The 27,628-nt window shown below is 39.1% G+C and overlaps 1 protein-coding gene across 2 annotated transcripts in view; it reads right to left on the reverse strand.

Annotated features, from left to right (window-relative positions):
• LOC306878183 (rho guanine nucleotide exchange factor 2-like) overlaps positions 1–16,572 on the reverse strand; it is a 43,817-nt gene extending 27,245 nt beyond the window's left edge. The window contains exons 1-2 of one of the 2 annotated variants that reach the window (XM_079430368.1): positions 16,291–16,572; positions 8,536–8,695 (exon numbers count right to left, since the gene is read on the reverse strand). In XM_079430368.1, coding sequence (XP_079286494.1) covers positions 8,536–8,695; positions 16,291–16,356 — 226 coding nt within the window. In that variant the 5' untranslated portion in view covers positions 16,357–16,572. The remainder of the gene's footprint in view (positions 1–8,535; positions 8,696–16,290) is intronic. The other variant, XM_079430367.1, reaches the window with a different exon arrangement.
• Between the last annotated feature and the right edge of the window lie 11,056 nt (positions 16,573–27,628).

Genomic DNA, 27,628 nt, shown 5'->3' on the forward strand with positions numbered 1-27,628 from the left:
TTGTACTGTTCTCCGAGGTCCACTAATAATGTTATCAAGATTTTTTACATCAAAAAGCATCATAAATTAGAAGTAATAGGCTATTTTCTGTCCAGTTTTGACCCTGGATTGTCGACTCGGAAGTAAATGCCCACTGCTATGATGACTGGCTAACAATTGTGTATGTTTAACAGTCTACGTCCTTCACAGATGGACACTGCTGTGATTTAATTTAAAAATGCATAAATACTCATATTAAACAATCTGTTTAACAGACAAAGCAATAGTTACCACATAATAAAAATAGTAACTCACACTTGTGTAGTGCGATATTATTGTCAGATCCAGTATAGTCGGTACAGCATCGTCTTTTAGTTTCAATCTTTCTGCAAATACCATGTAGAATTGTGCATTGTGTGTAAACGAATCCACTGTAAAATTAAGTGAACAAAGGACTGAGTTCTTACTGATGCCATCTGGAACTTCATTAAAGGTGCCATAGAATGAAAAACTGTCTTTACCCTGGCATATTTAAATAATAACAGTTCTGTACATGGAAATGACATACAGTGAGCCTCAAACACCATAGTTTCCTCCTTCATATGTAAATCTCGTGATTAAAAAAGACCACTGAAAAACAGGCGAATCAGAACATAACACCGACTGTGACGCAACAGTCAGGATCACTACGCCCCCAACATTTGCATAAACCCGCCCTTGTTCTAAGACGGCCGAACCATCAGAAGCTCTGCAGGTATTGTAAATAAACAAGCGCGGACAACAGCGAAAATAACAAAATAACTGTTATGTTCCAGGCCGTGCAGGGGGTGTGAAGTGCAGGGATGGGTTGGTGTCTGTATTCAGAAAGGCACAGAAAGCAAATAACGCGAGCCACTAAAGGGACATGGTTAGCTCCTTGCTAGCGGTAGCCTGGTACAGTACATACGATTTCACTCTCAGTAAGGAGAGATGAGGATGATGGCGAATGACTTACAGATCCTGAGCACCACTGACAAGCATCTGATCTTGTGAAATGTGTGGTAAGTACTGTTGCTCCATAATGTAAACATAGTTTGTGTGATCGCGTCTCTTGAAAGTGAACTATAACGCGATCGATGGATCGTTAAAAAGCAGTTTCAATGCCTCGCATATTAATAACGGCTCCCTGATGCCCGCGTTTTATATACAGTATAATTACCCGACGATATAACTGCGAGAGAAAGTATTTAAATATATATTTTCCTCCCTGTGCTTCCTTCTTGCTGATGATCTGTACTGTGAAACAGCCAATCAGAGCAGAGCTCATTATTATTCATGACCCTGCCAAATAAGCCAATAACAGACCGTTTCATTCTAGGGAGAAATCCTAGGGTTGTAAATGGACATGTAAAATCGTTTCTGGAGATTTTTTGCCCTTACCTAAGCCACATACCTTCTGTGTAGATATCAGAGAACAATTTAAAATACTGTATCAATGCATTCTATGGCACCTAAAAAAAGGTGAAAAAAAGGTTCTAAAAAAAGGTTCTAAAGGTGGCACCTAAAGAAGATGGCGCCGGTGAGGTCGGCTGCCGTCACGACTGCTCCGACCACCTTTTCTTTGTTTTTGTCTTTTAAGTTAGTTTTCAGTGTTTTAAAATCGGCAAAATTATCACCATTGCGTACATTAGGTATGACAGAGACACTCTTGTTTCTATTGGTGTACAATGTACTCACAATTCGACGTTTTTAACTCCGGATCCGAGCTGGCCGAGTGAGATCCTGAGGGAGAACAATGGACGCGACGCGAAGCGGCGGCCTCGAGGGAAACGAGCCGGCGTCAGGAACAGGCTGAGAGCCCGTGCACACCGCACGCCTCTGCCTAGCATCCTTCTCGCCAACGTCCAGTCACTGGAGAACAAGCTCGATGACCTCAGGGCCAGGATAAAGTTTCAGAGAGACATTCGGGACTGCAATCTCCTCTGCTTCACCGAGACATGGCTGAACCCAGCGGTGCCGGACCACGCCATCCAGCCGACCGAGTCCTTCTCGGTTCACAGCATGGACAGGACGCGAGACTCGGGGAAGTCAAGGGGAGGCGGCGTGTGTTTAATGGTGAACAGCAGATGGTGCAACAGCGCGAGCGTTGTTCCTCTCACACGCTCCTGCACACCAAATCTGGAACTACTGTCCGTCATGTGTCGTCCTTTTTATCTACCTCGGGAGTTTACATCGGTCATAATCAGCGCCGTTTATATTCCACCACAAGCGGACACGGACACTGCCTTATGCGAGCTGCATGAGGCACTCACACAGCATCAAACACAACACCGGGACGCTGCGCTTATTGTGGCGGGGGACTTTAACAGGGCCAACCTCAAACGCGCAGCGCCAAACTTTCATCAACATATCTCCTGCCCCACCAGGGGTGAAAGGACACTGGACCACTGTTACACTACAGTCAAGGACGGCTATAAGGCACAATCTCACCCTCCGTTTGGCAAATCCGACCACGCCGCCATCTTCCTCATGCCAAAATACAAACAAAGGCTGAAACAGGGAGTCCCGGTTCAGAGGGAGGTCGCGCGCTGGACGGACCAATCGGTGGCCGCGTTACAGGACGCACTTGATGACGCAGACTGGGACATGTTCCGAAACAGCTCCGATGATGACGTCAGCGTGTTTACGGAAGCGGTTGTGGGATTCATCGGGAAACTAGCGGATGATACCGTGGAAAAAAAGACTATTAGAACGTTTCCCAACCAGAAGCCGTGGGTGGATAAAACCATCCGCGACGCTCTGAGATCTCGCACCGCTGCCTACAACACGGGACTTGCGTCGGGGGACATGGAACCATACAAGGCTGCATCATACAACGTCCGGAAGGCGGTGAAAGAGGCGAAGCAGCGCTACGGGAGAAAACTAGAGTCACAGCTCCAACAGAGTGACTCTAGGAGCCTGTGGCAGGGATTAAGGACAATTACGGACTATAAAACACCAACAACCGGTATGACGAACGTGGACGCGACTCTGGCAGACGAGCTGAACACCTTCTATGCTCGCTTCGAGGCTGCAGCTAAAGCCGCTAGCAATGCTAATGCTAACGACGCTAACGGCTACAGACAGGAAGACTCTGCCAGTACCGGAAACGCGTTCATCATCTCCGAGCATGACGTGAGGAGAGCCTTCAAGAGAGTGAACACCAGGAAAGCAGCAGGACCAGACGGCATCTCAGGTCGTATTCTCAGAGCCTGCGCAGACCAGCTAGCACCTGTGTTCACAGAGATATTCAACATCTCTTTATCTCAGTCGGTGATCCCCACATGCTTCAAAGAGTCCATCATTGTTCCTGTCCCGAAGAAACCTCATCCTGCTTCTCTCAATGACTACCGCCCTGTAGCCCTCACCTCAGTAGTGATGAAGTGCTTTGAACGCCTGGTCAGAGACTTCATCATTTCTTCACTACCGGTCACACTCGACCCACTACAGTTTGCATACCGCCAGAACCGTTCCACAGACGATGCAATCTCACATCTCCTCCACACATCACTTACTCACCTGGACACTAGGAAAGGGAATTATGTTAAAATGCTCTTCATCGACTACAGCTCTGCATTTAATACCATAATTCCCTCCACACTCACCACCAAGCTGGAGCACCTGGGACTCAGCTCATCAATGTGTCAGTGGATCTCCAATTATCTGACTGGCAGACCACAGGCAGTAAGGATGGGCGGACATGTCTCAGCCTCACTCACTCTCAGCACTGGAGCCCCCCAGGGTTGTGTTCTGAGCCCCCTGCTGTACTCTTTGTACACCCACGACTGCGTGGCCACTACCAACTCCACCGTCATCATCAAGTTTGCTGACGACACTGTCGTGATGGGCCTGATCACCAACAATGATGAGTCGGCCTACCTAGAGGAGATTGTAAATCTGGAGAACTGGTGCCAGAGGAACAATCTCCTCCTGAACGTCAGCAAGACAAAGGAGCTGATAGTGGACTTTAGTACAAAGCAGGAGAGGAACTACCAGACCCCCATCATCAACAGGAGCCCAGTGGAGAGAGTGGACAGCTTCCGATACCTCGGTGTTCACATCACGCAGGACCTGTCATGGTCCTGTCACATCAACACCGTGGTGAAAAAGACCCGGCAACGTCTCTACCACCTCAGACGCTTGAGAGACTTCAGACTGCCCTCTAAAGTGCTCAGGAATTTCTACTCCTGTACCATAGAGAGCATCCTGACGGGAAACATCACGACCTGGTTTGGAAACAGCACCATGCAGGACAGACGAGCTCTACAGAGGGTGGTGCGATCAGCTGAGCGCATCATCCGCACCGAACTCCCTGACCTGCACTCAAACTACAGCAAGCGGTGCTGGACCAAGGCCAGGAAGATCGTAAAGGACCTCAGCCATCCCAACAATGGACTGTTCTCTCTGTTGCGGTCTGGGAAGCGATTCCGCTCCCTGAAGACCAACACAGAGAGACTGAGGAGGAGCTTCTTCCCGCAGGCGATAAGGTCTCTCAATCACACAGGAGTAATATCTTTGAAACATTGACATTGACTGGACAATCATGGACACATTCATGCAATACATATTTATATATCTGAACCATTGCACATGACACTTCATAAGTCACTTTAACGTTTCATAAGTCACTTTTGCATTGCCACTTTAAAATTTTTATATATATATGCCCTTATTTGTACAGTTTATTTACTAGTTAAATTTATTTTCCTTTGTATTTCTTCTTATTAATATTTTTTAAGGTCACTGGCTGCCGTACAAGCATTTCACTGCATATCGTACTGTGTATGACTGTGTATGTGACAAATAAAATTTGAATTTGAATTTGACCTTTAAAAATAAAAGTACATCCACTCTTTCCTAACATTGGGATCAGAAGGAAGGCAATGCAAAGACACTGCACAGCGTGTTGTTGTCTTCGGAGCATCTCTGTCGTTTGGTTTCTGCGTAGACCTGCGCCTCTCTCGTAAACACTACATGTGGGAATCAGTGGGCGGGGCTAAACAGGCAGTGATGTAGAAGCAGGCATTGATCTTCTTCTGCAGAGGTGGTGTTTAGCCACCATCATAGATTCATACATTCCACAAGCAGTCGTTTAAAATTAAATAAAATTCATTTCTGAAACTTACAGGATGTTTTTATAGTACAGTGAGTTCTTATATGTCAAAAGATCAAGGTAATTTTGGTTTCTCAGTTCATGACCCTTTTAATGGTTTAATTTATTTTAGCAACCAAATAGGTAGATGTCTAAAAATTTGAATTAAAAAAATTTAGTACATTTATAATAATAGTACCCAATGAAATTTCACTATACAACAGTAATATTTAAGTCATAATTTCTTAAACCAAATTTTGTAATGAAGACCTTTGAGTTTCTGTGCATCATGCGTGCTTGAGTACAGTCTTTTTGCGGTTCAGTATTCAGACACTAGTCCATATTGCAATTTGATTAAATATACAGCCCTACTTTAGATTTATCCATTCAAATTTAGCCAAATTCTGTGACATTCCACATTATACAGTAATTTCCATTTTTACAGTATTACTGGATTCCACAGTTCTTCTGCATTTCCTGCATTGTGGAAGCCACAGGGCCAACTATATGCACTTTTTGGAGCTTGAATCTTATGGACTCCATTGCCTATGAATGGATCGACAAAAACAATAGCAAATATTTATTTTGTGTCCAGCAAAACTCACCTGAGGGTGAGTTAATGACAAATTATGTTTAACGTGAACTATTTCTATAACCATTGCTAAAAACAGCCCTCAGTGCACAAATAAAAAGAACAGTAATAGACTATTAAAGGATTCTGATTACTCTGAATGGTAGAGCAGCTAAAGAGGCATTTGTGTGTATGAGGGTGAATTTGCTTTTTGTTTAGCCTGACGCATATTCATTTCAATCTTGGTATGAATAGACCATTCAGATGACTGAAACCATATACAGAGGTAGTCACAAACGCATGTGACCACATCGCATTTGTATTGTAAATGCTATACGCCCTGAATAGGTCCCAGGCAGCAGTGAAGCACTACTCTCTGCCTCATCACATAACATAGAAATGCTATGGGACAAGAAGCACAACAAAAGAATTTCATGCTGTTGTAGCTGCACTGCTTTTCCTTTTCTTTTGAAATGATTCATGTAGCAGGGCTTTGTCCATTTGAATGAATTCAAATGAAATATTTATTCCATTTCCTAATGTGCTTGGACCCCAAATTTTGCTGTTTGCTTTAATTAATAAATTTTTATTTTTACTTTAATTATCTTATATCAATAATTTACTGCTTTTTTCCCCTTTTACTGTTCTATAAAATTACAGTTTACTGTTTCAGGTAAACTTGCTGATAATACAATCATAACGCCTATGTCACAATTTTTTGACTAGTCTTCGAGAGCTAGCATTACCTGCCAAAGATACAAATCCATTCATTATGAACTGCACATTTTCACACGTCAGTTGAGAAGCGAACAACTCAAGTCCTTCCAACTGTGGTGAGGATGTCATTAATAAACCATTTCTTACAGTTAAAAACAAACAGGTGAGGACATGGACTGCAGAAAAAGGCAGACAAAGCACTTCTGAAAACCAGTGAATGAGAGTTCTATGCAAAATTATGAGTAAGAACATATTCAGCAGCTAAAGCAGCAGCAGCGGACCAATTCAAAACGTTTTGCTCATTTAAATAGGTTGCATGCAGTTTTTAAAATCTTCCAAAATAATCAGTGTATGAATTTTCATTTTGGTAAAGCCTCAGGAACCAATTATACATTCTTAGAATGGCCAACTTGTTTGTAATCAAGAGACTGTTCGAAATATAAAGAAAAATACATTTTTCAGATTGCTGGCAACACGTTCAAAATAAGAGAAACCTTTGTCTACCTCTATAACCTTCTCAAAAAGCCTTATGTTTTCATCCACTTACAGGTTAGAAAGTTTACTGGAGCTATGTGGGCGCTCAGTTTTTCTGTCATTTGGCAAAAATCTCATGTTTTAAAGACCAAGTGCTTCACCCAGTCTATTTAAGACTAATTGGTACTTGCTATGACTGACGACAAATGCTAGACTAAGACACTGCGTTCCTCAAAAGCATAGACCCTTGACCTTTATATTTATAGTATTGAGTAAATAATATGCTGTAAATTTTCAAACAACCATTTCTTTATTTACCATGAATTAAAGGTCTTGCACCTCCATATCTGTCTGACCTACTGTACTCCTACTCTCCACCCCGCTCCCTCAGATCATCTGAGCTTGGTCTTTTGTCCATTCCTCGTTATCGGCTGTCCACTGGGGTGGTAGGTCATTCAGTGTTAATGCTCCTAAACTATGGAATTCGCTACCCCTTAAGGCCAGTTCACACCGCACAGACAAACTCCAACAAACAAGTCGACTCAAGTTGGCCGCTGGATTTAGAGTCTTATGGAAAATAACTGTCATGTTCACACTGCACCAACAGACACCGACCAACTCTCACTGACTGGGGAGAAAATGGATGATCCTATATCTATAAGCATGTTCAGTCGGGTGAAAACAAACTCCAACCAACGCCAACAGGGGTACCACACTGATCCAACAGACTAGTTTGTTGGCGTTTGTCTGTACGGTGTGAATTGGCCTTCATAATAAACGCCTTAAACACTTCGTAATTTATCTTCTTTGTCTACCTTCAAGACTCAGCTAAAAACATCTCTTTAATTTGCATTTTGGATAATGTGGCTATATTTGGCCGTATGTGTTTGTATTGTCTATTTGGGTGTGCAAATGTTTTGTATAGCACTATGTAAAGTGACCTTGAGCAATGGAAAGGCGCTATATAAATAAAACTACTTATTTTTCTACCATTGCACTGCAGAGATGGTCCAAAATGTGTGTGTTTGAGTTAGGTTAGTTACAAGCTCTTTAATACTTTTCATTGGTTAAATATTTGCAAACAGTGAGCACGTCAAATTCCTAGAGAGCTTTACTCCGTGTATTTTTCATTTGAATTTTGGCCACCTCCTGAAATGGGTCAAAGCACAAATATTACCTGAGAAATTGAAGAAAATACGCTACAATTCTACTTTTTTCTGGCTATATCTGAAATGTATGTGCATTGTTCAGTTGAATGATAAGGTTAACCTTTGGTTTATCTGTCTATTTGATTCATGTGAAAGTTGTATTCATTACTATAGCCCTTCCAGAGGGCCACGCAGACCTCAATTTCTCACAGGGCCCTGGTTATGACTCAAAATCAGAAATGTCTGCTGCATTTTTTCAGGATCTTCAATTTGATTTCTTTCATGTGGCAAGTTTGATCTGAAGTTTTGTCAGTTTTAATTCGTGTCTCTTACCCATTCCTCTCTCTCCCTTAAACTTGTTTGTGCTCTTTAGCTTGTAGCTCCACTTTCTTAACTTGCAACATCCTCTGAACTACGCTTGTCTGTTTCAGGATAATCTACCAGTTGTTTCTCCTCCCAAGGAGTTGTGTTCAATAGTATAACGGAGTTTGATGTAGGCTTATTAAACATCATGTTTTACAATGCAAGTTACTCACTGGGGCAGCTGAGGGCTTCTTTTGCAGTGATGCTCTTGTTGCATGCCGAGCAGAGTGTGGTGGCAGAAACACTGAGGGAAGTAAACAGGTGACCATTGCTGTAACGTGACTCGCGCTCCTTTGTCTCTTTCTCCCGTGCCTTCCGCTCTTTCTCTTTGTTCTGCACACAGAAGAGTTAAGAAAAAGATGAGTTGTGCAAGAATAGTCTCATAGCATAACACAATTCACTACATAATGAAAGTCACGTTGTGTGTGACCAGTGTGACATCAGTGAACTCTCACTGTATTTACAGACACTCTGCACATCAAAATGCAGAGAAAATGTAATCCAGCTAGTTGTTATCAACTATTGCTAGTTGTCTTGTATCACCCTGAAGAGGATTATTCTATGATAAGTGTTATTGTACATTATCCTGTTTATTACATGGCTACTATGTAATATTAAATAGTATTTACTATAAATAAATGGACAAAATATGTGAGTAGAAATATTTTATAAGCTCACAACTCAAAGCTTCCACTAAAAATTATTTGTCTATGGGCCAAGATGAACGAACAAGTTAAAAAACAACAACATTAAGTGATAATGTACAGTCAAACCACTTATTACATGTGAACATTCAATTGAGTTTGTTTGAATATCTTATGATGTTGATCTAAGAGGATGTTAAAAAGATATTGTGACTTTTATTTTCAATAGGAAGCGTGTCATTTGTTTAATGTATCTGTTTTAAAACCTGATTACCTCAAAATAATGAACACTTTGTATGATATGCTATAATGCTTCCTTAGTTGATCAGCAAAAAATATTCAAGGTTCATGTCCAAACTGATCATACGGAGTATGCGCATTTGGAAAAATTGGGCACAGCGTGTACATGCTGATGACATCATTTACAGCCAAATTTGATTAGAACACAGTATTTTCACCAGATAAAAATGGTTTAAAATCTGTTATTTCTATATTTTGCTGTAGTGTGTCAATAGACAATACAATTTTGCCATTAACTGTAATAATCCAGTGAGATTTTTTTGTGCTCCACACAGAGATCTGATCTGATTATGGAGTGACATGAAGTAACAGAACAAACTGAGATCCAGAAGAACTGTGGCAACGTCTCCAAGATGCTTCAAGAAACCTACTTGCAAAGCTACAGTACTGTTCAAAGTTTTAGGAATTCGTGTAAAAATGCTGTAAAATGAGGATGCTGTCAAAAATAATGTCATAAATAGAGCTTTTGCCCTTGGTGCCCTTGCGCATAATTTTTCAGGAGGCTTTGCTGGTAGGTCTCTTGAAGCATCTTGGAGACGTTGCCACAGTTCTTCTGGATTTAGTCTGTCTCAGTTTCTTCATGTCACTCCAGACAGACTGGATGATGATCAGATCTCTGTGTGGAGCACTGGTTGTTGTCAGACAAAAATCTCACTGGATTATTACAATGTAAACTGACATTTCCAATTAGCACACAGCAGCAAAAGATAGAAATAACTGACTTAAAACCATTTTTAGCTGGTGAAAATACTAGTGTTCTAATCATTTTGGCCAGCACTGTATGCCAACTATACTTTGGATTTTAAAGACCCACTAAAGCCCAATCTTATTTTTACCGTATTTTTAACATAAAAGTGGGCACCTCAAGCAACGCTACAGGAGACTGTGAGACTTATCTCCATTAACTAATAAAATGTGTTTTTTCCATATTACGAAGTAGATTGCACTGTTGTCATTCGACTGTCCTTCTCACTGTAATAAGCTTTAAAGGCAGTAAGTAAACACATATCAGCATGTGAAATCATGTTTTATAGAGGACAGGGAGTAGAAAAGATAGATGTGGGGGTTACTTCACAATTCAGACTGAGAAACAAAGGGACAGACAGACTGAAAGGAACAAAGACAGCCAGTGAGATGAATGAAAGATAATACCTGACACACAGACAGGGAGACAAGAACCTTCAGTTCAGCAACAAAGAGCCAAGAGACTCCAGCACTGGATAATGCACTGAACAACAAACCAAACCAGAAAGCAAACCAACAATTCACCTAAAACTCTGAATTGCTGAAAGCGAATTTCCCAGATATATGATTTTAAAGTTATATATATATTTTTTTAGAAGTCATCATTTATTCACCCTTTGCAAACTCAAAAAGAGATATTTTGAAGAATTTTCTCAGCGTTCTAAACCTTCCAATAGAACACTATGTGAGTGGTTCTCAAGTCCTGGGGACCCACTGCTCTGCACATTTTGTAAGTCATCCTTACTTAACGAATTTGATTCAGATCATAAGCTCAATAGCAGAGAGCTCCAAGAACTGAACTGATTGTGTCAGATAAAGTCTCGCGTATACTATATATTATTTGTTCGTGTCCACACACAGCTTGTGAAGTATACTCAACCGCTAGATGAGCGCCGATGTACAAGTTCGACATATGCACAGTACCACCTAGTGAGCTCCATCTGTGTCAGCATATACCTCACGCTTGTGCTGTTGCACGCGGTGGCACCAGTTTGCATTCACACTAAAGAATCTCTGCCAACTTTATGTCAATTTTCCAGAAACAAAGCTCAGTGTAAATGTAGCATATGTGAAAAAAACAAACATGGATTTGGGCTTAATAGGGTTGCTTATATTAATTTTGCATGGCAAAAGGATTTCACGATAATAAAGTTTCATTGTTGACAATACTGTCACATGGTATCTGTTTTATGGATTTTTATTATGAAATTACTCGTGGACATTTAGCTTGCATTCTCTCTCTTTCTGTGTATTATACCTGTTAATGTTTTGTTTCTCACCTTCCTCTGTGAAAATTCTATTTAAAAAGTCTAAATTGTGGAGTGATTTGAAACCCAAAATAATGAATGACACTTTTTTTTATTCTTTGTCAGTCTTTGTTATAATGAGCTTTTGTTAAACTGCTATGTTTTGTTTACCTCTAGTGACTTTATCCATTTCATTTAATAAATATAATGCTGTGATTAGATCCTCGACAACTTCCTTGCCTGAAATCCATGGCAATTATATGACAAACAGAAAAAAGTTGAAATTTGCTATAAATTAATATCAACTCGGATCAACTCAAGAGATCGACATAAGTGCCCTTATTACTGCTCAATGACACAGTCACATTGTATCAGGATTTAGTTATTTTTATATCCAATTCAGATCACTTTAATTGAATGTTAGATAATTAACTGGGTTAGTGTGTCGGCTCAGTTCATGATACACTGAGCACAAATGTGTGTTAAATGCTCTAGAAATAAAGTGTGGCCTGTTCTTGATCTTGTTCTGAGCCTTGGGCCCTGTCTCTAATTCCTCAGTGGAGAACATATGCCCCATGCCCTCAGGAAATGAAACACAGACAATAGCAATAACAAAAACAAACATGGAAAGAAGGCATAGAAAGCATTTGCGGGTGAGACATGTCGCCACCTCTTTAAGCAAAACCGATTCCATACCATCGTTTTCTGAAAATAGTTTGGTGAAGGAATGTAAATCTACAACACATTTTTATTTCTTTATTTATTTATTTTTTTTTCCTTTTTTTTATCCTATTATATGTTATAATTTTTACTTGCTCAGTGTCTTTGTGGGTTTTGGTTCTTGTACTTTTGTAGGTTAAGGATCTTTTAAATAATTGAAATAATTTGGCAAAGTGATATGGAATGGAACTGTAATGTTGTCAAGACCTGCCTGGAACTACTTCAGCCATGCTTTTCCAGACAAATCATTTTAAGCCTTAGAACCTTTGTCAACCAATCAGATTCAAGAATTCAACAGCCCCATAATATAAATATACATATAAGCTGATTTTCACTTTAAGTTTATGCAGCACTACACAAATACAGACACCTAAAAAAGTCTAAAATGTGCTTTACTACGCCATGCATCTGGATAAAGTCCAGTTATAACACCTTTCTCTATTATCGGATTATCATCAGCTGATTTACTGCAGTTATGATAACAGCAAAATCATAAACGTTTAATGCACTCTCTGCAGTGTACATATGGATTCATTCTGCAGAGAGTAAAAGTAAAACTTGTTGTAGTTAATTAATCAAATTAAAAGTTTTACTCTACAGATGATTATTGACAATTAGTGATGACATCTGCTGTTAACAACTATAGTCACTGAGACAACAAGAAAAGCAGGTCTTTTCAATTTTAGGATGGGGGTCACATAAGGATGATCATATTTGGGGGTCTGTGGCAAATAAATGATTTGAAAAGCCTAGTTATAGAGAGCATTTGATTAGAAAGAAAATCTGATTTAAAACTAAAATGCTGATTGATGTCATCAAAATTGTTGATCCATATTGGGGTAGAGAGAATCTAAATTTCTATCGTCTTAATTTGAAATTTGTCATTTATAGAGAATATAAATAGATAATCTTAAATGGTTAGTTCACTCAAAAATAAAAATTCTGTCATCACTTGCTCACCCCATTGTTACGTGTGCTCCTCCGAAGGCAAGGCAGGCAGGCAGATATAACAATGAACTTTACTTGTAGAAACCGTAATGAGTAACATACAACAATATCGGACATGGGAACAAGGGAGAACTCCGGTTATAAAGGGGAACAGAAACAGGTGCGGGACTAATTAACTGATAATCATTGGCAAAACTAGGAGGGCTGATAGAGACAAAACTAAACCAAAACAGAACAGACTCGTGACACCCATGTCATTCCAAACCTATAAGACTTTGATTTATTTTCAAAACTAAAATGAAGGGAATATTTTAATTAAACCTGAGAGATACCTCTCCCTCCACTGAAAGCCCATTCCAACAAACTATGACACTTCAAAACATTCATAAATAGATCATAAAACTAATCCATATGAATCGAGCGGTTTATTTCCAGTCTTCTAAAAAGGCACAATCACTTTTCCATCTTAAAAATATATCTAAATTACGACCTATGCTCTTCAATGTCAAATGCAGAAATATTAATTCATGCGTTCATGACCTCGAGGCAAGATTATTGTAATGCTTTATTGGGTGGTTGCTCTGCACATTTAATAAACAAACTCCAGCTGGTTCAAAATGCAGCAGCTAGAGTTCTTACTAGAACCAGGAAGTATGACCACATTAGCCCGGGTTCTGTCAACACTGCATTGGCTCCCTATTAAACATCGTATTATATTTTAAGATCTTGCTAATTACCTATAAAGCCCTGAATGCTTTGGCACCTCAGTATCTGAGTGAGCTCTTATCGCATTATAGTCCTTCACGTCTGCTGCGATCTCAAAACTCTGGCCATTTGATAATAACTAGAATATCAAAATGAACTGCAGGCGGGAGATCGTTTTCCTATTTAGCGCCCAAACTCTGGAACAATCTACCTAACACTGTTCGGGAAGCAGACACACTCTGTCAGTTTAAATCTAGATTAAAGACCCATCTCTTTAACCTGGTTTACACATAATACACTATCACATTTCTATAATTCAAATCCGTTAAAGGATTGTTAGGCTGCATTAAATAGGTCAACCGGAACCGGCAACACTTCCCAAAACACCTGATGTACTTGTTACATTGTTAGAAGAATGGCATCTATGCTAATATTAGTCTGTTTCTTTCTTATTCCGAGGTCACCGTAGCCACCCAGATCCAGACTGTATCCAGATCAGATGGTGGATCAGCACCTAGAGATGACCTCTACATCCAGGACACCTAGATGAGCCCCAGAGACTGATCCCCAGTGAAGGCCCTGTCTCCAAGACGGCCATCGGGACAAGACCACAGCAACCAGATGAGTCCTTTGCACAATCTGATTCTGCTTTAGCCTAGATTTAAACTGCTGATTTTGTCTTGCCAGAGGAGAATGACACTATTTCGACAAACTATTTCCCCGTCTAAATACTGTAAAGCTGATATAAAGCCACCCAGCTTTATATCAAGCCGATGTAAAGCTGCTTTGACACAATTTGCAAAAGCGCTATATAAATAATATTGACTTGACTTGACTTATCAATGCACATACATGGAGCACATCAAATATGGCCAACTGAAGCTCAATTCATTGGTTAGATGAGAACTATTTTAAGACCTAGAAGGTAGGAGTGGTGGGACCAAGTCAACACATTCGAATAGGAGTTCAAATTACCCACCTCAACAAGAGATGCTTTGAGTTTTTGTGTGAGTACTTACAGGCACGTTTGCTTCATAAATACATTTGCATGAAAAGTGATACGGAAGCACAGAGAATTGTCACTTCTAATGCAAATTTCAGAACATGTCAATGTTTACATTAAAGGGTGAACTCATGAACATACAAATACATACACGCTGGCAGTGATGGTTTTTCAGTTGGCCACATATCAGATATGTATCTGGTTTTAAAATGCATTTGGAAGTGGCTCAGATCAGATGTGAAAAGAGGTGATCTTTTATGCATTTTGCACATGTGCAACAATATCCAATCTGTGTCAGATGCAAGCACAACATCTGATTTCTTTTCAATCCAGGTTAATTGAAAATGCATGCTTGCGGTGACATTTCTACAAAAGGATATTGTGTTGCTTCTTGCACTGTTTGCTTTCAAAGTGAGAGATGCTAAAAGCGCATTCAGTTTTAACCAAAACTGATAAACGTAATTCTGGCAACATTTTATTACACTGGCTGCTGCACATATGGAGGCAGCTCCCAAATAAAATCTGGTGAAAAGCTTTATTGCATTTGAAAATAATGCATCACCTATACTCTAAACCCAACCAACAGAGTTAACAAACACAAACTTAAAGATAAAAACACATTCGCTATGTAAACCATGTCATTTTAGTTTGTCTTTGAGCTCTTTTATACCGACTCATGTGTCACAGAACACAAATCACAAGTGCAACCCTGCACCTGCAGTTGAGCTGCCAAGGACATACACTAGATCAGGAAAGCCATATACTGTATGGAGCTGGTTATGTGATAGAAACATCAAAATGTATTAGTTTACAAATCATGTACTGTGGTAAAAGCATTTTGAGGTCAAGACATGATAAAAAAAAAAAAGCATACAATTTACTAATATTTTAAGAGGTGATTTCTCTTTAACTTCATACACCAAAATATAAATATAGCGATATGGCAACATGACAATTAATCATGTACAGGCTACAGAAATGGGGAAGTAATTGCGCCACTTTCTTAACAGACACTCGTTTAAAAAATACTAAAACAGGGGGAAACAGAACTGGATATTTGTTCATATAAGCTGGTTCACAAGCACATTTATGGCGTAAAGACCTTCCACAGCACATATAAGAACAAAGAGTCCTTCGGGAGATAAAGGCAGATACGGTAAAAAGCATAATCGTGCTGCAGTCAAACACGTTAAGTTGTAGCAGTTGTGTGTTTTGTGAAGCACGTACGGTTACAGCAGAAAGCGTGTGTAATGAATGCTCTGCAGTCTTTGTATGTCCCTCCTCCTGCCCTAGACAACGTGTTCATACTGCCGCACAATGGACTAATCCTTTCAATATCTTACGAATACACACACATGAACGAAAAACACAGATAGAGAGATGATAAGAACATAAACCTTATTGTAACTTCTTTTGTTCATTTGATCAAATGAGAAAGCCTCCATCAGACAGCAGGAAGACCTTCACCACACACCAGCTATTCAACAATATATATAATGCCACTATGTTGACGATATATACGTGTTTTATCAACAATGCTTATGCATTCCTCAAATAAAAACAAAAAGAGCAATGTAATTCAGACATAAGATGCATTATAATTCATTTATAACTCACCTTTACATTAATGTCTTTCATTTTTTCCTGGCGTGCTTTCGGTAACGGGTCCGAGACACGGGACATCGCGAGAAAATGAAAACTTTACCAACAGCAGTCGGACTATATCAAATCCAGATGTTCAGAAAGTAAGCATCCAGTGCGTGAAGTAATATGGGAAATATACATGTGCATTAAAGCTCCTTTCAATCTCACGTGAGCTGTGTGTTTAATAAGACACACAAGGTTTTTTTTTTCTTTCACAGGAAACTCCACATCCTTCATGAGATACTGACCCTAATCAGACTTTCAACCAATAGCAATCGTGTATTTCTCTGACTGACAGCCGCTTGACCAATCAGATTTACCACAGAAGAGTGACTCCGCCCATCACAGCTGCTACAGTAAAGACTACAGCAGGACGCGCCACATGGTGTGTGTGTGTGTGTGTGTGTGTGGTTTATGAGTACACAAATTTGTATAATGACATGGGTATGACAGAGGTATTACAATATGAAGGTGGTTTATGAGGACACTGCCTATGTCCCCGTAATTCAAAAGGCTTAAAAAACATACTAAATGGTGTTTTTTTGAAAATCTAAAAATGCACAAAGTCTCCTGTGAGGGCTAAGTTTAGGTGTAGGGTTGGTGTAGGGCAAAAGCACACACAGTTTGTTCAAAATAAAAACCATTACGCCTATGGAGAGTCCCCATAAACCACAGAAACCAACATGTGTGTGTGTGTGTGTGTGTGTGAAGGGAAATCCTGAACAAACACTCAAAAGTAGATGAGAGGCGGTGTTATGGTTCTAAGCATTAGTATTATGAAGTACGACTGAAATTAATCTCATTCATTAAAATTGCCTTTCACATAGCCTATTTTATCATAAATAACCTGAGACTTTTGTAAATGTTATATATCTACATGCATTGTTTTTAATCATGTAAAAACGCTATCTATGAGTAATTCAACCATTTGTATCCACCCCAAACAACACATTTTGGCATAACAACAGGCCTACCACATTTTCACTTGGTTCAGTTTAAAGCATTTGCAGTCAAGCTGTTAATCAAGTATCTAAACACTAAACACAGTTTAATTATTCACTAAACCTCCAGTGTGAACTATGTATGAAAAACTGTAGTCAGCCGACTGGTGCAAGAAGAGTAACTGTGACAACTCAGTATCTTGCTATATATGGGATTCTGAGTAATAAACTTTGGTAAATTTGTTCAGCCAATAGGCCGCTTTATTGCACACATAATGCTGATAATGTTGGTCTTAATATCCTCTGCTTGGTAAATGACCTGCTTTGGTTTACTTTAATGAACTGACTAATAGATCCCTTGGAAATTAGGAAATAGTAAAACAAAATGATTTTTGGGGGGAATAAAAAAGAGCTGACAACTGTACATTTGTTTACATGTATGCAGACATGACAATGAAGCATATTATTGATCATTATGGGAACATTGTAGATGAGGTAATACATGGGTTTAGAAATACAAAAATGCTTATTTTACATAAAGGATATAGATTTAACCTTAGTATCTGAAGGGAAAGGATGTGTATGGGATGCTACAAGGCTAGCAATCATTATATTAATATTTATTCAAGAATAAATGTTAAGGAATGTTAAAAAGGCATTCATTTTCAAATTTGCTCTTTATAAGAAAGCAGAAGAAAGAAGGTTAATTCAAGCAGCTAAAAAGAGGAATTTTGAGATACTGGTATAGCATTGATACTGACATCAGTGAAATATGGTATACAAAAAGTCAAATGGGAGGAATTTATTAAACTCATTCTGAAAAAAAGAAAAAGAAAATCTTTGATATGACAAAAAAAATGAATGTTGCAGAAATGTTTGTCAGAGAACGAAATGATGACATGTCAAAAGATATAAGGTATAGAGAGCAGAGGAACACATTAGAGGCCTTATTTCATATTGAAATAGCTTATGAAGGAGTTAAGCATAGTCAATGACATTGTGTTACATAATGATTCAAAATATATTAGATAGGTCATCAAAACACACAGGTGAACTTCCTTCACCAGGGAAACATGACATTATTGTGACAGCTGGAAAAAAAACCCCAAGTAATTACTAACTGCTATTTAATTAGTAACTGCTAATGGCAAACTGCAACAGCCTAACAACAAACATTAAAACAAGAAATGACAAATAAACAAAGGGTATATATAGGAAAGGAAAAGGAAAGGGAAGTGGTGTGTGCAGAGCACTCAGAATTTGTGCTCTGCATTTAACCCATCCAAGTGAACACACACTCCGTGAACACACACCCGGAGCAGTGAGCAGCCAATGCTGCGGCGCCCGGGGAGCAGTCTTCAGTGCCTTGCTCAAGGGTCTCACCTCAGTCGTGGTATTGAGGGTGGAGAGAGTGTTGATGATTCAATCCATATAGACATGGGATAACAATTAAACTAGGAACAGGTTATGATAATCAGAAAAATAAACTTGCATATGCAACAGGAAATGTGAATATATCACAACTATAAATGAAGAGTCTTCTTTTTTTTTCTAAATGGCAGGTGGCACCAAGGTGCATTGTTGACACAGTTGACAAAATAGAGCAGGTTCATTGACAAGATATGGGGAATAGAGAATTCATTATGAAGATATATATATTATATATATATATATATATATATATATATATATATATATATATATATATATATATATATAGGTCCATATATATTTGGACACCGACACAATTTTCATCATTTTGGCTCTGTATGTCACCAGAATAGAATTAAACAATCAAGATGAAATTGAAGTGCAGACTTTATCAAGGGGTTGTACAAAAATATAACATAAAAAGCTTAGGCATTACAACCATTTTTATACTCAGTCCCCCCTTTTTCAGGGGCTCAAATGTAATTGGACAAATAAATATAATCATAAATAAAATGTTAATTTTTTTTATATTTTGTTGAAATTTTATGTTACACCCCGTCTAGGGGTAAAGGACGCAACATGAAATGAGAGAGTGGAAGCGGGGAATCTTTTGAGGGTTTCAATGAAACCAAACAAAAATACAATAGTCAAATAAATAAATAGGGACCTTTTCTTCGGGATTTGATCTGGCCAAAATAACAAACAAAACTTTTACTTTAAGACCTCTTTCCTAAATCCTAACCAAAATGAAAGTACAATATATTAACCTAACTTCCTAGCCAAAAACAGAGATCAAAAAGGTTTACAATAAACAATAATGGCGTCAAACTCCTTACTTTCCCAAACCCTCAAGATTTACAATGATATACAAACTATTTACAAGCTCAAGCAAACAGTGTTAAAAGGGGAATCCAAACCAGTGCCAGTAACAGTCAATAGGGTCAAAATACCAAACAGTTTCCTATTACAATCTGTAATTCACTTCAGAGAACAAACAATGATCACTCTTAACAATCAAAATTCATCTAACCAAGCACACACAGCCACCAAAACCAACAATTCTCTGCTAACAACAAAACAATGTGCCCTCTCAAAGGAAGTGACATCAGGGCTTTTAAGGTGTGCCTGGAATCGAATGCACCAATCAAGATGAGCCAGTCATTAGCCTGCAGGAGCCAATCAGCACCGTGCCTGAACACAAACACTTTCAAAACAAAAGAGAGAAAGAAACGCGGGAATTCAAAACAAAGGGTCGTGTCTTGCTGTCTGTTTCACTTGAATGGAGAGCTCCTTTGACTGCATGATGTGGGTTCACAGCAACAGCTTCCAAATGCAAATGGACACTTGGAATCAACTCCAAACCTTTCACCTGCTTCATTGATGTAGATATAGCGAAAGAATAGCCCACGCCTGTCCATGAAACAGCTGGAAAATCCCATGCTGGAAAAGCCCGTTCGAATCCCGCTTGTAGGAGTGAGTGTGAGGAGTAGAACTGGAGGGCTTTCACAAACACATTGCAAGGTAGAATAATGGCAGACTCACTGGTCTTTAGACATACAACCACTGCAGCTGAACACCACAACAGAAGTTACAACTCATTACAATGCTAAACAGACCTCTTGCACAATCCTGTAAGCAAAATGCTAACAGGTTTGCCTTAAGCACTTGCTTGGTCTCTGCTGTGGTGACATACAGATTGATTGCACTTTTTTTAACTTGTGGATTTCTTAAAAACTCGATGCTGAGTTGCAGTGAAACTATATGGAAAAAGCAAACGTGGTCATATGAGTGAGGCATGTCAATCAGTCAACAATGGCAGATCTATCTATCTAATGGCAATATCAAATCTACAAACCCGATTCCAAAAAAGTTGGGACACTGTACAAATTGTGAATAAAAACAGAATGCAATGATGTGTAAGTTTCAAATTTCAATATTTTATTCAGAATACAACATAGATGACATATCAAATGTTTAAACTGAGAAAATTTATAATTTTAAGGGAAAAATAAGTTTATTTTAAATTTCATGGCATCAACACATCTCAAAAAAGTTTGGACAAGGCCATGTTTACCACTGTGTGGCATCCCCTCTTCTTTTTATAACAGTCTGCAAACGTCTGGGGACTGAGGAGACAAGTTTCTCAAGTTTAGGAATAGGAATGTTGTCCCATTCTTGTCTAATACAGGCTTCTAGTTGCTCAACTGTCTTAGGTCTTCTTTGTCGCATCTTCCTCTTTATGATGCGCCAAATGTATTCTATGGGTGAAAGATCTGGACTGCAGGCTGGCCATTTCAGTACCCGGATCCTCCTTCTACGCAGCCATGATGTTGTAATTGATGCAGTATGTGGTCTGGCATTGTCATGTTGGAAAATGCAAGGTCTTCCCTGAAAGAGACAACGTCTGGATGGGAGCATATGTTGTTCTAGAACTTGGATATACCTTTCAGCATTGATGGTGCCTTTCCAGATGTGTAAGCTGCCCATGACGCACGCACTCATGCAACCCCATACCATCAGAGATGCAGGCTTCTGAACTGAGCGCTGATAACAACTTGGGTTGTCCTTGTCCTCTTTAGTCCGGATGACATGGCGTCCCAATTTTCCAAAAAGAACTTCAAATTTTGATTCGTCTGACCACAGAACAGTTTTCCACTTTGCCACAGTCCATTTTAAATAAGCCTTGGCCCAGAGAAAACGCCTGGGCTTCTGGATCATGTTTAGATATGGCTTTTTTTTTTACCTATAGAGTTTTAGCCAGCAACGGCGAATGGCACGGTGGATTGTGTTCACCGACAATGTTTTCTGGAAGTATTCCTGAGCCCATGTTGTGATTTCCATTACAGTAGCATTCCTGTATGTGATGCAGTGCCATCTAAGGGCCCGAAGATCACGGGCATCCAGTATGGTTTTCCGGCCTTGACCCTTACGCACAGAGATTGTTCCAGATTCTCTGAATCTTTGGATGATATTATGCACTGTAGATGATGATAACTTCAAACTCTTTGCAATTTTTCTCTGAGAAACTCCTTTCTGATATTGCTCCACTATTTTTCGCCGCAGCATTGGGGGAATTGGTGATCCTCTTGCCATCTTGACTTCTGAGAGACACTGCCACTCTGAGAGGTTGCAAATTGGTCCTCCAGCTGTTCCTTATATGTACATTTAACTTTTCCGGCCTCTTATTGATTCCTGTCCCAACTTTTTTGGAATGTGTAGCTCTCATGAAATCCAAAATGAGCCAATATTTGTCATGACATTTCAAAATGTCTCACTTTCAACATTTGATATGTTATCTATATTCTATTGTGAATAAAATTTAAGTTTATGAGATTTGTAAATTATTGCATTCCTTTTTTATTCGTAATTTGTACAGTGTCCCAACTTTTTTGGAATCGGGTTTGTATCAGGATGTTTACGTTTATCATTTCTGCAGAAATGAGGAGGCCATACTCCATTGTGGAAAAGAAAGCGTAAAAATGTGTCAAAAGCTCGAAATCCCCTGACACAGGATGGAGATTGTGCCAGAACGAACAGGAAAAAATCTAAACTGATCACTCCTCAGTTTAAAGGGGTCCTATGCTCTTTTACAAACTCTTGATTTTGTTTTGGGGGTGTACATGCTCTCATGCTTGGTGGTTTGAAAAACGCATTATTTTTTACGTTATTTACATTATTACAATACCTTTCTCCCCAGCTTGGCACAAACGACTCGATTAGTTCCGGGTTTGATGAAGGCCCACCTTCCGAAAAACGAAATGTGTTGTGATTGGTTAGCTGTCCCAGTGCTTAGATGGTGTTTCAGTACTGCCCCGTCCCTTGCCAAAGCAGCAAGTTCCGTCTGCCCCGGTATAGTTAAGGATGGCATCAATATTGCCATATCAATTTGAGCCGGATTCAGACCCCGAGAATACTGAACAAGAGGATCGCGCAGAACCTTTGCACGCACGGATATTGCAAGACATATTAGAGTGGTAACGTTATTGTTTTTTGTCTTTTTTTGTCTAAATCACGTTTTAGATGCGATGTCAACAACCGCTTAAAAAGAACTGCATTTACTGTGTACAGATAAATTGCAACGGTAATATATATTATGTTTATTGTTCTTTAATTCTAACATTATAACATGAATTGCAGTGAAACTGTTATACAGATTAATTTATTTATACCGTAGTCTCATAATTGAAGTGTAAATTCTGCAGATTACATCATTATCCAGTATTGTACTGTTAGCAATTTAAGTGGGAACTGCTCCGTCTTTCAGCAAAAACTCTTTTGGTGAAACCAGCACTGTACTCCCTCATGTTGTGGAAGCTGTCCTCAGTAAAATGCTCAGCACACAGTACCAAATTGGGGTTATAATGCTCAGGAACAATTAAAAATAAATAGCAACCACTGTTTCCTGACATCGTCCACTTTAGGAAGGAAAAAGACATTTGGGAACGCGGGTGAATAAAACTTCGTCGTCGTCTCCGCCACCTCCCAACCATTCAAATTTATGTAGGCGGGATTTATTTTAATGACATTCTAATGGGCCACTTTGTGATATCACAACACCCGGAAAACAACTTTGTAGTCCAAACGAGCTATTCGTTGTAATTCTTGAAAAAGGATTTTTTTAAAAAGCAAAATACCTCCCTTTGGAGTGAACTTTAAGATTTGTAACTTTTTACATCTTGACTAAAATTCAAAAAGTGAAAAAGCATAACAGGACCCCTTTAAAGAAAATGAAAGAGAAATTCACAGCATCGTAGTACAATCACACCAATGATCTTAAAAAGGCGGATCAAAAAATGGAGCATTCCATTTCATTAAATATGCATTTTACATACCCTTTATAAAGCAACAGATGACGAAAGACATATAGGGCAGTACCTGAACGTTCTAAATTATCATTACGACATCATTTATTGTGTAAGGGCAGATTCACAAATATATTTTTAGGAGAAATAATAAAAGTTCTTGTGATAAATTTTAAGGAATTTGTATGAATGTTCATTATTCTTAAATTACATTTCTTGAAAAAACAGGCATGCCGCATGAAACACAGGAAGCTCTTTAAAAGGCAGTTCTAGTCATAACAGTACATGCAGAAATAATGAACAGTGAACTTCGAGATGGCCTCTGTGGCCAAGACAGAACAGCCAGAGACCCTGTCCCAAATAGCACACTCCGGGCTTGTGGACTTCCTCAGAGTACACATTTTGGTGACATCGTGTACTGCAGACCTATGGGGCCCGTGGCACGAGTCCACGAGTGTGCATTGAGTTGTATTTTGGGACAGACTCAGTCGTTATGCATAATTGTTTTTCATTCACACAAATGCTGACGTCCTATAAGGAGCAAGATGTATGGAAATAAAGGTTCTGACTTCTTAGTGGAATGTTAATGTTATTGCTTACAGGTTTAAATCGGTCTATGCCAGTGCTCAAAATTTATTTTGATGTGGAGAGAGACATGCGTCCTGAGAACCGTCTACACAGGGGATCAATCAGTGGTCTAAGTCAGATTCTTCTGGAAATGACCAAGCATGAACATGGATGGGAACAGAACTTGGAAGTGCTCATTTTTGCTTGGCTTGCACATGCATTGTCCTACAGGGTCACATCACAGACCGTTTTGATCCCAAAATCAACCTTGTGCAGAGTTGTGCATAAAATTGCCCATCAAATAAAGAATGTAGTGGCAGCAGGCCAGGTCATTGGTTGTCCTCGTCCAGACCAAATTGATGCTGTTGGCCCAGGAATTTGCGCAACTGGCACGACATCCTGCATTCCAAAATGCCGCTGCCACATCAGGATCAAGCCACTGGGCTGCAATAAAGAGGGCTACTTTAATTACAGACAGTTCTCTAGCATACAAATGCAGGCAGTCATTCAACAGGTCAGTTTCTGAATATTTTTGTGGGCTATCCAGGATCTGTTTAAGACACCTGTATTGTTAAAAAAAGCAGTGCACTGCAATCCTGAGTATCCTCCATCTGGTTACTTTCTTCAAGGTGATTGTGGGTATCCATGTACTGATAAGCTCATTCAAGTTGTCACACCATTGAAGATGCCCTTACAAGGAGAGTGCCATTCATGATTATAGAGTAAGCTTTCAGAATAATGAAAGCATCGCTCTCAGCTTTGGAGGGGAAAGTGGTTACTGCACTTAAGTAGTGATATCATGAGCATCGTTGAGTATAATGTCTATTTAACACATGGTGATGTGCTTGAGCCTGAGGATTCACAGGATGCTAGCCCCCATCCCCACCTTCACCTGATTCAGCAGTACTTGTGGATAGGTCTGGACTGGAGTCCAGTTCAGCGACAGACTCACTGCATGGGTTTCTGCTCCTGTTGGTGTCCAGCGTTCACTGATGGAGCACGATTACACTCAATGATTGAACATAATAGATGTTATTCTAGATGTTATTGGGGAAGTCGTGGCCTAATGGTTAGAGAGTCGGCCTTGTAATCCAAAGGTTGTGGGTTTGAGTCTCCGGCCGGCAGGAATTGTAGGTGGGGGGAGTGAATGTCCAGCGCTCTCTCCACCCTCAATACCACGACTGAGGTGCCCTTGAGCAAGGCACCGAACCCCCAACTGCTCCCCGGGCGCTGCAGCATAAAATGGCTGCCCACTGCTCTGTGTGTGTGTTCACGGTGTGTGTGTTCACTGCTGTGTGTGTGTGCACTTTGGATGGGTTAAATGCAGAGCACGAATTCCGAGTATGGGTCACCATACTTGGCTGAATGTCACTTCACTTATTCTTTGACTTACCTGTTGTACATTTACTTTAATTTTATTGGTAAATTGTTTGAACTTTTTTGTTGTTTGTATTGTACTTGTTGAAGAACATTTGCAATTGTGCACTTTATAAAACTGTACAGCTTATATTGTAATTGGTGACACTCAATGACTGAGCAAAACCAATTTGATTATTTTTTTACTGTAATTTTTTTACTGTAAATCTTGAAGTGCTTTTTGGTTTAATTCTGTGACTAGTTTTGTTGAAAAAGTAACAAAAAATTATACGTCTGCCTGAGTTTGTATTGTAGCATTTTATGAAACTGCATAACTTTATTTCTTTTACGTTTGACATTTACATTTGTTTTACAGTATTTCTGTAATATTGAAGAATTTGCAATAAATCATTACCTATATAATGCCCTTTACTCTTTAACTTCAATTTACCTAAATAAATGACACAATTCACCATGAAAAGATCAGTGTTATAATAAATCAAACGCAAAGTTCTAGCTCTCCTATTATGTGAATCACCACCATCATCCAAACAACAATAGAATAGGGAACTATCAATTTTATAAAAAAAAAAAAAAAAAACTTACCTGAAAATGTCTGAAAAGACGGGGACTTTTCTTTTACATTTACAATGTGAAACTTACTGAAAGTGATGGACAAGCTAAAAACCTACCATTACTAGTAGAAGAGTTTAACATTATACCTTTTGTTCTGCTTTTTAATCTGTAAAATAGACCCAGTTAAATCAAATGATAATACTCAAGAACATTTATTAAATATAGGCTACAGAAAAACCCAAAACAGTATAACAGTAACATGAACAGTAACTTACAAAAAGCAACATAATGCTCACATGAGACTAAAACCTATAAACTGAGAACAAATTATGACAAAAATGTTGCTAAACCAACTTATGGTTTTGCTACACAAACCTCTTATTTAGTTAATATAGTGAGCATCTAGTCCATCTGCCTCCTGAGGTAGATGTATACTTTTGCATCTGACTCCATCTGATGGTCGTCCTGTTTCTCTGCGATTTCCTTTAGCACTTCAAGGCAAATAAGTTCACTTCATCTTTTTCTTCCCTCCACTTGCCCTGGTATATGGTCCAGGAATCTCCACTGCTGCTGAAGGATCTAAACTTTCATCGGCCCCTGATGATTCTGTTGATTCTCCAGCTCAGTTCAGATGTGCTGATGGCTGTCGAGGTGAAGAGGTCTTTGCAGGGGATCTGTCTCTAGGGCACATTGTTGACATGGTCTCTGCTGACATTCAGAGACGTTGTGGTCGTGTCTAGGTGCTGATCTACCATCTGGACTGGATACAGACTGGATTTGGTTAGTTAACATCACTCAGTTAAGCACAAACATGTTAAGGCAATGATTACATATTGTGATCATAATGCTTACACAATATAAAGATAATTTTGCAGTTTTGCATGTTGATTCAGAGTTGGGATCATCTGAAGTCCTTCCAGAGGTTGTTGTCATCTCTTCAGAGGTGTTAGGGTCATCTAAAATCTTCACAAAGTCTGAATCCAATTATTAGTGAGGTTGTTACCACTGAAATAAAGATAACTATAAACTAGTCCTTTAAAAGATATGTCTGATGGTGAGGTGGTGTCTTATTTGGGGATCAAAATAAGCAGAAATCAAAAGGAAAGAATTTATTTAAATTATCTTCCACTAATTTATAAAGTACAAAAGAAATGTAACGCTTGGTTAGTTCGAGATTTATCTTTGACTGGGAGGATATTGCTATGAAAAGCTGAAGGGCTGTCAAGATTATCTTATACAGCAATGGTGTTGGATGCTCCAAAGTCAATTATCAGGCAATCAGGCAAGAACATTGGTTTAAGAATAATATTTTATTGGTGACACAGTTGCTTCGTCATGATGGTAGTTTACTCTCTTATGGAGAATTCCAATTTCTGCAAAGGACTATGCAGTTGTCTTTGGTGCTATACCTTCTGGTCTTCTTCAATTGTTGCGTGTTACTGATGTTGTTGATTTGAATATAGTTATTGACTTAAATATAAAGTTAGTATTCTTGATAGAAAATGCAACAATAACTTTCTTAGACGGATTTGTAGGCCTTTTAGGATTCCCCCAGCTAAAAGTTTCTGCTTCCAAGACATTAAGTGGGAGGAGGCTTTTATGGTCTCCAGGAGATACTGTATCACCAATAAGATCCGT

Source organism: Barbus barbus, assembly GCF_936440315.1.
Source record: "Barbus barbus genome assembly, chromosome: 12".
NCBI lineage: Eukaryota > Metazoa > Chordata > Actinopteri > Cypriniformes > Cyprinidae > Barbus > Barbus barbus.